This window comes from Saccostrea echinata, unplaced genomic scaffold, assembly GCF_033153115.1.
Source record: "Saccostrea echinata isolate AGI-Se365-2 ecotype Australia unplaced genomic scaffold, CSIRO_AGI_Sech_v1 ptg000034l, whole genome shotgun sequence".
In the NCBI taxonomy this organism is placed as follows: domain Eukaryota; kingdom Metazoa; phylum Mollusca; class Bivalvia; order Ostreida; family Ostreidae; genus Saccostrea; species Saccostrea echinata.
Window position 1 is genome coordinate 1,151,189 of NW_026889783.1, and position 11,463 is coordinate 1,162,651.

Below are 11,463 nucleotides of genomic sequence, written 5' to 3' on the forward strand. Positions count from 1 at the left end.
ACCGGTATATGGTAACGTCTGTATGTAAGTGTAAAATTCTCGAACGGGACATAAAACAACATACAATCAATCAATCAATCACTAGTTGCTATAAAAAAATTAATGTGTCAGTGTCTCTTTTCTTCGTTTTTTCCGATTATTTAGATTAAAAATCTTGAAAAATTGTTCAGTCGTTAGAAAAATTAGATCAGCAGAAAATTATTCCTTGCCATGTGCAGCATTTCAATCAATGAAATAATTGGAAATGTTCACATCATGCATTTTCTATCAATCACAAAAGAGAGGAAGTGCATAATAGAAGTCCAAAGATTGTAAAATATCCAACTCTGGTATACCGTCTTCCAATTACTCCCTGATGGATTAATTTTTTTTAAATTTTGTTTTGATCATTGAGAAGACAAAACAATACAAATGTTAAAAAAAAATCAATCCAGAATACCTCAATTACCGTCAATTATGCTGTTGTTCTTGGACAATATTGCGTCTTTTTCTCAGCTTTTCAAAACTTCTTTGGAAGAATTCTTCATTTGCTTTTTCAACCTCGTTATCAATGATTTCTTTTCATATAAATTTTTTTTTATTTCTTGATTTAGTTTAAAAGTGTTTATTCTTAACTAATCCTAAGTATTCCCCCTTTTTTTAAGAACATAAATGATCTTTATTCTCTACTTTCCTGGTAATGGCTTTATATATACAAAACGGAACAAATCCAGTACTGCATCATAGACCTCTTAGGTATTTTACCACTTGCTACAATCCCTCATAAGTTAAATTTTCTTTAACAAAATAATTGCGCTGCCAAACACTTTACTAGCATGAAAAACCATGAAGTAAACAAAGTATAAGCAACATAAGCAACGTCTCTTATTACTGTTGTTGGCTAACTTTTTAAAAACTGTTTTTCTTAGTTAGTTTTAATTTTGTAAGATCATAATCGACTTGCACCATAGCATCACAGGTTGTCCATGGATACTGAATGTTTTTAATTGTTGTCTGATTTTTTATACGTACTTTATTTCTATGTTTTTATCAAATAAGGGATTCTTTTTCTTTACTATTTAGATCTATCGACGACGTTTATCAATTAACAATATTCACTTTCATTCTTACTTTGATTCAATATATCCCATTGAACTAAATAAAAGATACCACGGAATCTGACACTTTTATTTCATATTTGGATATTATACTAGGAAGAGACATTTACTAAATTTTATGATAAACGTGGTGACTTAAACTTTTCTATTGTCAGCTTCCCTTATTTATGTAGCAATAAAGAATTGTCAACTGCATATGGAGTTTATTCCCCAAGTTGACTGAATACGCAAGAGAATGTTCTACGTACTAATAATTTCTAAAACGAGGCAAGCTATTGACAAATAAGTTAATGATTTATGGATATCAACAGCCTCTTGTAATGTAAACATTTCGCAAATTCTATGGTCGATACACTGACTTTGTTAGCAATTACAATCCATCGATAAGTCGAATGTTAACTGATGTATTTCATACAAATTTTACAGCATTATTTTCACACTGAATTGCCTACCGATTTTCCGATTACTGGAACATGACAAAGAGCAGTTGGCGGATGTAACCGGTCGACAAGGGATGCTTACTCCTCCATGGCACCTGATCTCAGCTCTGATGTTTTTAGGGTCCGTGTTTGGTCTGCTCCAAATTTGTATTGTAATTGAACTCTGAGCTTGATTACTATTCGTGGTCTTTATATTTCATTTGAAATCAAACAAGATGGATTTCACATCACAGAAACCTTTCTGAAATAGGGAACTGGAAGTCCTTGCAACTGATAAGTACTTGATTACCTCAAACAAGTTGATTATGGAAATATTTACATGTATTTAGACAACAAAGTTTTCAGTTTTTCAACATTCTTTAACGATCATCGGTGAAACATCCTTTTGGTCTATACCTTAACAGTATATCTTGACTACATTTGTACATGTATGCATTCATAAATCGTGTACGCATTTAGCTAATCATGCAGTGAAAAGGTTGTTGTTTTTTTGTGACAACTTGAGTAACTCAGTTAACCTCTTGATATCATTTGTAAGATAACGCTAACGCTAAATCGATAAAATACAACTATTCTATTTAGAATTTTATCTTTAATCATTCTTATTTTTAACTGACGTTAAATAAAATAAACAATGAATAATATCGCCAATTTCCCATGCAAAAATTAATACTATAACTGCACATGTGTTTGTCATATATGGCACTTAGTATCGATAAACTTCAACAATACTTGATGTCTGGTAGCCAATTAGTAAAGCAGAATGCATGTCGACTCCTACGGCCGCTACTCCTTTTCTACCGACACATAACTTCCGCCGCAACTGTCCCTCTGCTGTAATAACGTGTATTGTTTCACTTCCATCACAAACAAGGATATTATCGCCCTTATCTACCGTCAGACCTGTCGGATTGTTTATTGGGTAGGTAAAGAGGTGGTTTCCAGTGATATCAATGATCACCACACCCTTCTCGGAATCGCATATGCAGATATCTTCGTTTTTCATGGTTGCTAAATGCACTGGCGATTTAAAGAGCACACCTACTTTTGAATCTCTTTCATAAACTTGAAGCTCTTTTCCAATTTTGCTAAATCTTGCCACCTTTGAACATTGTTTATCTTTATTTTGAAGTCCAGTAAAAACATCACCCGTATGTACAGAGCAAGCGACGCAAGTAGCCACAAATCCATCGGAAAAATACATAATAAAGGGACGTAACTGCCTCTTGACAAATCTCATGAGGCTGTTCCTGTAGATGAAGAGCAGATCTCCTTCCTCTGTGAACGTATGATATTTAATTTCTCCTTCTCCCAGACAAACCGTATCCTTCTGCTTCCCGTCTTTGTCAATAGACACCAGTAATTCGTTTCCGTTTCCTAACCACGTGAGCCCTTCTCGACACGTGATCTGTTTTATACCCGGGGTCACTTTAGTTTTCTTAATTCTCCTGATTAACGACGCTCGCTCTCCATCTACAATGCCAAAAATGAGTTTGAGATTCTGATAACAAACATGCATTTTATATATAATATGTTGACGGTGCGACCGTGGGGGCGAGCGCATTGTTCTTGCCTCTTCAAACCGCAAGAGACATTTGGAACGTCTAGACTGTGACGTCACATGACGTCGTATGTTAGTTGCATTTCCATAAACAAAGTTTAAAAAGTGCGAAGATTTTAACAAAGAATGTTTAATCTACTATCTGTATGCAATATCCATTAAATTAAGGTGAGTTTATTTTTTGTGAATTTTTAGTTGTTGTTACTGCGCGAACGAAGATAGCAGCGAGACCAACAAGCGATGCATTGTGGGTCCAGAATTACTGCGGAAAAAATTCTATTGAATGAATGTGCAGTAGTCCGAATTTTCTCTTCGCCCAGGCGTTGTCGTTAGAGCTCGCAGTATATGTGTATACCCAGGTATTTTATTTTCAAAAGCATGAAATTTATCGAAAGATCATCGTTTTTAAGGATCAGAGACGGTTACTGGATTAAATTTAATTTGCAGAAAAGTTGCCGCTATATGAAGGCATCGGGCAGTGTAAGACTGGGTACCTGCCAAATATTTTAAAACGGAATAGGGAAATCTTGGTTTTAGTGCTTTCTTTCTGGTGTTTCAAATCATTTATGGTAAGCATTTTGAGGGTAGTGGCACTATTTCATTCCATTCGTATATGACACTAGCGTCACTATTACCATTTATAGTATAATCTAGTGAAAATACGGCACTACAATCAAAAATCAAGTTTTTGCTTGGAGAGGCGGCATGAGTCAAAGGATGAAATGTAGTTTGATGTCAAGGTTAATGACCAACATCTTTGAAAATCATCGATATACATTTCATGCGGAGGAACGGACCTTAAAGCTGATGTAGAACTGATTAAAATCGTCAAAATAGGACAAAATTCTGTGGCATTTATAGAAAGTTTCCAAACTGCCAAAACAGAAAAGAATGGTGTCGAGCAAATACACAAATGATGATACAAATAACGAAAATGGTGCTTAGCTCTTACTGTATATTTATCCCCCCCCCCCCCCAATTATCTGTGTAAATACGATTCATCGAAACTGAACAAGCAGATTTATCTTTTTTTTGTACAATGTATTTTGTTCTACGTTCTAATGAAATCAACCAAAAAGAAATGACTACAGCAGGAAAACATTTCAAAGTTACTTAGATACTTCTGGTTAAAATGTTTACAGAGAAACGAATGGATAGAAGAGGGACATTTCACCAAGGCAGAAACTCTGGTCCAACTGAGCTCAGAACGACATAGTCAATCCATTTCATTATTATGAAATATTTACCTGATTTCTCGCTATTTTCTCTAGACTCTATCTGTCGATTTTGAGATATATCTGAAAAGAAGGTACAAAAAGTTCTTGATTGAATAAAGCACCACTTTGCAAAAATAATTAACGCTTACGCTTGAAGAAATTTAATCAATACTTATACAGAGTTTTACAAGTCCGCAATCTTCAGAAAATTTATACATGTATAATGTGGAGTTTGCTTCATGTACCTGCAGACTCACTCATTCCGTTTTCGGAGGGTATGACATTCTCTGGTAACATCATTTCCGGAGGGTTTTGAAGATGAAAAAGGATTTCAGTTAGCAGCTCTTTGGCCTTTTGATCAAACGGGTATTTTCCAGAAAACTCAAAAAATAGTTTTTCTCCAAGAATCATCCCAAGCCATCCTCTAGGTTCATAGTCTCTCTGCATTTTTAGAGGAATGATGATTTTTTGTAACTTATTGGCATATTCGGCCTCTGAAAAAAGAAAGTAATAGTTATAATTAAATATTCTCTACTTAAATTTATTATAACACTTCACACATTCAAATAATATCAAAATTTGTCTAAATAGTAGAGTCCTTCCTGATATCCTTTATTTTAGCAAATAAAATATACCACATGACTACATGTTGTATATTTTATTTGCTTAAATAAAGTAGATCAGGAAGGACGGTAGCAATAGTAAAATAGACGATTTGAACTTCTCTTGACACTATTAAATAAATGAATTGTATTGCCCGTGTAATCCAGTAATTTTGAATGAAGAGGCAAATCATGATATATACACTCAATACTGATTATTCCTTACTGAGTTTTTGTCTCTAAACGTATGTTACATATATCAATTTAAACTTATCTATAACAATCTAGATTAGTTTAAATTGATAAATTAATTTTTTTTATGTAACACGTATTCTAAATTTATCAATATTTGTTAAGGAAAAATACCTTGTCGACAGTTCTTGCTCGTGAAGTATTTAAAAGAGTAGCACATAAGGAATATGTGTGAGTGCTCTATGGCCTCTGCCATCGCTTGTAATGTAGACCCCTTCATGCTCTCCTCGTCAATCCAGCACACAATTTTATTCCTCTCCAGAAAGTTCTTAACCTTATGCACCACCTCCTTTGATCCCCACTGGTAACTGATCATCACATCATAATGCTTGGGTTGTTGGCGTGGTGTAGTTGCAGCTCTTTGTTTCAAAGATGCATCTAAATGTTAACAAACACAATATGCATATGTAATGAGAGGAAAAAACTATCATCTATAAGATGATTAAAAAAACACACACACACACACACAAAATAGGTGCTTAAGGACAGGACCTCTCCCCAGAACCGATTACATTGTATATACCATAAGATTTTAAATTGCTATTCTAGCACATATTTGAAATGTGTGCTCAATATTACAAATCTTTGCGGAAATATAAAATTTTATAATTAAACTGCAAACATATGATTACAAAAAAGAAGTCTTTTTTTTTTAAATTTCAATATTTAAGGCATTGTAAATTTGCTAGAAGAGCAGTTTGAGTTGGTATAATCGGGGAAGTGGGGGGGGGTACTGTTTACAATCACCCGTTGTGTAAAGCAGCAATGTATCAGAACTCTTCATAAAAATATGTACTGAGTGTGTGTTGTTTTCAAGTTCCATCCAGGAATTTTTCACTCATATAGAGACGTCACCATATACCGGGTGAAGGGCTCAAATTTACACCTTTACTCGGCACTCAGAGGCACTGAGCCGTGAGGGTACTTTATCGTGCCAACGGCCACCTTGACATGGGGTCACTACCAATGTTTACGTCTTAGGTTTGACGCGCGGGGAACGAAATTCGAACCCAGCCTTCCGATCACGAAGTGCCCTGCGTATATTATGAATAAGGTTTCTCTTTTTTTCTTATAATGTTATCAAAAGAAAACAACTCCATATCATGTAAAAATTTTGTAGTAAACCTTGATAATACTATTTCATTTACACTGAATAAATGGTGGGCAAAGAACCATTATTAAAAATATAAATATATATTTTTACCATCATGTTTTCTTATATACTCTTTCCAATCAAACTTACTAGTGTCTGCAGATTCTTGTCTGGGTTTAGCTTGGCTCGACAACCGCTGCTTTAAAGCTTTGGAAAAGGCTTCTTCTTCCAAGAAATCCATCTGTGTTATAACAGCAGCATTCTGCATATCATATCCCAAAGAAGCAAAAACATTCATCAATAATTCAGCAAATATTTCTCGTATTACTTCATTTTGACTGTCTCTTCTTGGTTCATCTTCATAACCAGCAATATATATACCGTCCGGTTTGACTCTTTCCAGAGTATAATTTGTCATCTTGCTAAAAGTATCTACAAACTTTATCATCATCGAGATAGCTTTCCAATCCATTTTTGGAGTTTTAGAAATAAAATTTCCCTTTTCTATGATTGAATTTCTTAGCTCTTCGGGATCTGCAACAGATTTGCGTTTTCTAAGAATGGGAATCCCTGCATGCCTCGGTACTTCCTGTAAGTCAGATTCCCAGTGAGCCGACGCTTTGCTGTGCTGTAGAATTTGTCTTAACATGTCGTACAAGACTTTTACCTTATCCTCGGTAACCTCACTGTCACTGATTTCGGACTTCAACGTAGCAAACCTTTTCAGCATTGCTCTTGATTCTGCACATGAAATAATAGACAAATACATTTTTAAAAACACAGTTTGGATTGCTTTGTAAATAGAGTCAATATCATGCAAAGGAAATAAAAAGTGAAAATACACTATGTCATTAAAAAAGAGAGGCACCTCATCAAACATACAAATTTATATAGGTTTGGGAATACTTTAAGTCATTTTTTTCTATCACATCCCGAAAATTATGAAAGACATTTTCGAACAGATATTGCCTTAATTGGGCAAAAAACTAAGCATGAAAATCCTCTTATCTTTAACCATGAATGAATGAAGTAGAAAAGACAATCAAACATTTCTCGACTTTGAAACATTTCTCTTGCAATGTTTGGCACAACTCAAAACAATGCACTCTTAAAATACTATCAAGTATGGGACGCCACACTACTGTGATGGATCTTCATTAAGATGAGTTGTTTTTGTATTATATGGCCAGATAAATCAGATGTGGATACAAAAAAAATCCAAGGAACTTTTAGAAAATTTGAAATCACAAAAATTTACCAAAATCAATAACATCAGAACGTTCGACTTTTCAACACTTTATACAATCATTCCCAACGATAAATTAAAGTCCAGGGGCCCGTTTTACAAAAGAACGTACGACTAAGACCAAAATCTTTAGTTGATTGTAAAATTTTGCAAAATTATTTATTATGTTTGAAATTGCTAGCATAAAAATATCTTGTTAAATTCTTTTTTTAAAAAATTAAAACCATTTTCGAATGAATGTAAATTAGAAAGCAATAAGCAGAATCAAATTTTGGTCTTAGTCGTAAGTTCTTTCGTAAAACGGACCCCAGGCTTCTTGACATCACAGACAGCTGCCCCCTTCCCATCCCCCTCCCCCTCGAAACAAATGGAACTTTGGAAAAATTTACTTAACTTGTCATTAGTCATATGCAATTTTTTTTGTAAAAAACATTCTGATTATACACAGAAGTACTCCGAAGTAGACATCAAAAACATGCTTGAGTTTCTGATTGACAATATTTATGTAGTTTTTGGAGATCAGGTCTTCCAACAATCTGTCGGAATTACCATGAGTACCATTTGCAGCCCGTTAATAGCATGATATTTTATGCTAGTAAAATTATTTTAAGTTAAGTTTCATGTATTGTATGTAAGAGTGTAAATCCCCACTTTGTGCCTCTTATCAGTAAACCCGTGGGGACCCCCCGGTAATTCTATCCTTTTGAGATAAGCGAACTAGCATCATTCTATCCACTACTACTGTAAAGACAAGACGGCCAATCATTTGCTTAAAATATTTTGGATTACCCACCTCCATCCCCAAACAGACCTTTAATGTACATGTACATCAGGCCACCTCAGATTCAAATGTTTTTTGTTTTCATTGTAATATAATTTCTTTGTATATGTATATGTATATATATATATATATATTGTATGGTCATATTCCCTTAAAAATCGGAATTATGTCAAATTTAACACAATTCATATGTACAAGCCATATTTTGAGGCCACCTATTTTGCCAATTTATATATGTTATGTAATAGTCGCATACTGGGAGGACAATTTGTTCTTGCATAATTGTTTAATATTTTTTCTCAGGAATTGTGTTTTAATGTTACATAGTCTCCCAGTCTTTTTCATTAAGTTTTATGTATTATATTATATGTTGTCATTTCATAATAAATGACATTGTTTGGAACATATCTGTCTTGTGTTATTTGGCAAAAAACAAGCTCAATGTTGTCAGAGGAGTGTTTAATCCTAGGAATGAAAGCTGAACTTAAAGACCTACTTTTGTATTCATCTGAAGCAGAATTTATTTTTAAAAATGGGGAAAAGAAGACACTTTAACTCACATTTAATATATCGACGAAGTAGTTATATTTCCATTCATATGTCGACTCGATATATCCCAGTGAACTTTAAATAGAAGATATCATTGAGTCTCATACATCTGTTTTAAAATTTGAATATTTTACTAGAAAAAGACGTTAATAGTAACCTAGCAACAAAACTTTATGATAAACGTGATGACTTCATCTTTTCTATCGTCAACTTTCCGTACTTATGTAGCAAGATACATGTACCCTTATCACCTAAATATGGGGTTTATATCTCCCAGTTGATTCGATAAGCAAGAGCATGCTCCAAGCACAAACAATTTCTAAACCGAGGCAAACTATTGACGAACACGTTGATGAAACAAGGATATTAGCAGTCTCGTTTAAAGTAATCATTTTGCAAGTTCTACAGTCGATACAATGACCTTGGCAGCAATTACAATTCTTTCTTTAAGTGGAATGCTGACTGACGTTTTCTAAATCGATTGTTATGCAGCTATTTCAACACTGAATCGTCTATGGATTTTTTTCGTTTGCCCGACCATGACAAGGAGCACAAGGCAGGTGTGACCGGTCTACAGGGGATGCTTACTCCTCAATGGCACCTGATCCCACTTCTGAAATTTTTTTCTTTTGGTCCGTGTTCGCTCTGCTCCCGATTTGTATTGTTTGAACAGACTTTTGAGCTCTGATTAATGTTCGTTATCTCCATATTTCCTGTCGTGACGTCCCATAGTATGGGGTAAAACATTCGTTTTTTTATTTAGATATAAGAAGTCAGATTTTCCAAAGTTTAGATGTTACCGAATCTCAACTTTGTTGACAATGTAAAAATTTTAAATACACACATGATTTTTTCTGTCATTAATTGTACTTTCCTTTACTAAATTACCTTTTCTTTCCTTTTCAATCTCTGCAAAGTCAGCAGCTGTCTTTAAAATGACATCAACAGCGCGGGTGTCGATGTTTTGAAACATGGCGATTAATTCTTCGTATTTACCGGGAGCTATGAGTCCTTTCCGTTCCATACACAGGAAATCTGTCAGAATGGGAGAGCCGTCGTGTTGGGCGGAGTCGCAGAAACGCCGAACCTGAGCTTTCCATCGTGAAACGTTTTTGTTGTGTTTAGTTAATTTAACATTCAGGAAATCTTTTATCAGCAATTTCCGCAAAGACTCATGGAGTTCTGATTTCCGTTGTCTAAAACTGCGAAAGAAAAATTAATTTTAGTTGTCTGTATTCAGGTCAATGAACGAAGGGATATTTTTCAAGCTGATATATGACAAGATCTGTACGTTCTCATTTAGCAATTAAATGAAACATTTTTAATAAAGTAGAATATTTACCATCATTCTTAAAATTAAAAAAAAATCTTCATGAATACCTATTATTTGCAGGTAGGCATCATTTAGTAATAAGAGTTACCACTCTTTATTTGATTTTCAATTTTATATTTTTTAATTTTTTTTTTTTTTTAGAAAATTGTTACAACCAGATGTTTTATATATAATCATTTCTTTTTTAAAATTGAATGTAAAATTTAAAGTGAAATTAGCAAAATGATATAATTTTGTAAGTTACTCATTACTTATGGGAGATCTTAACATCCAACAAACAAAGTGTAAACCTATTAAGCTTGTATTTCTTCATTTTTTCCTGGTCAGCACTAAAATCAAATGACATACTAAGAATATGGAATTTTTTTAGGTCTTCAAAGCACTGAGAATGAAAGCGTTAGTTAAAAAACAAAGCTTCTAAAGGCCTATAAGAATAAAATACTTACTTGGACATTTTAACTATCGATCCCTTTCGTAAAATACTTAGTTTCCCTGTTAAGGAAGCATTATCATCTAATGTCCCAAAAACAACATTAGAGGACAAATGTACTACCACATGAATTCATTATATTAATGTTATATTCAGTCTGTTATTTAAATTTTGCATTTAAAACCAGCAGGGTGACAAATCGTAGCATTATGAAACATTTGAATGTTGTCGCACTAATTGTCAAAGAAGATTACTTAAAGATAAAAAGAGTTAAAGGTTGATGCATGTTACGTTATCCATATTTCAATCGAGCGAACTGTATTTGTAAGACATTGATTAAATCTATATTAATTCTATCCACAATCGGAAGTGGGGTATACAGCTATATTTTATCTTTTTTATAAAGAACTTTAAAAAAAGTTAAGATTTTTTTTAGAGAGTAACACAATGACACGAGGAAGTATGCTGCGATTACTGCAACTATACCATGAAAAATACAAATCTACTAATGTATTCATTTTAAATACATAAATGTATTATTTAATTATAAATTTCATGTATGAATTATAGTAACGCAAATACTTCTTTAACAAAACTTCTGAGTAGGAGAGAAATACGGGTATGATTAATGTAAAAAAAAAAAAAAAAAAAAAAACCTGTGTACCTTGATAATTTAAACTGAACGCAAGTTATTTTTCCACTCCGTGTGTATATGATCAAAATAAAATGAAACTATGAAAATTGTTTACAGAAATAAACGTTAATGAATAGAACTGTAAGATATTCAACAGGTGCCATGCCACACGGAGTTAAGTGTTCATTGAGCAAGTTAGGTCAGAAAGTCTTTCGAATGAAAAACACG

The 11,463-nt window shown here is 33.5% G+C and overlaps 2 protein-coding genes across 2 annotated transcripts; both read right to left on the minus strand.

The window, feature by feature from the left end:
* Positions 1 to 2,197: 2,197 nt before the first annotated feature.
* Positions 2,198 to 3,056, minus strand: LOC133199677 (uncharacterized). The gene has a single exon (XM_061335551.1). The coding sequence runs from the start codon at positions 3,054 to 3,056 to the stop codon at positions 2,244 to 2,246; it is 813 nt and encodes a 270-aa protein (XP_061191535.1). The 3' UTR covers positions 2,198 to 2,243.
* A 1,212-nt stretch (positions 3,057 to 4,268) lies between these two features.
* On the minus strand, positions 4,269 to 10,625 carry LOC133199678 (uncharacterized). Its single transcript, XM_061335552.1, has 6 exons — positions 10,618 to 10,625; positions 9,727 to 10,040; positions 6,413 to 7,003; positions 5,284 to 5,547; positions 4,561 to 4,809; positions 4,269 to 4,396 (listed from the first exon to the last, which is right to left on the minus strand). The coding sequence occupies exons 1-6, from the start codon at positions 10,623 to 10,625 to the stop codon at positions 4,269 to 4,271; spliced, it is 1,554 nt and encodes a 517-aa protein (XP_061191536.1).
* Positions 10,626 to 11,463: the final 838 nt, after the last annotated feature.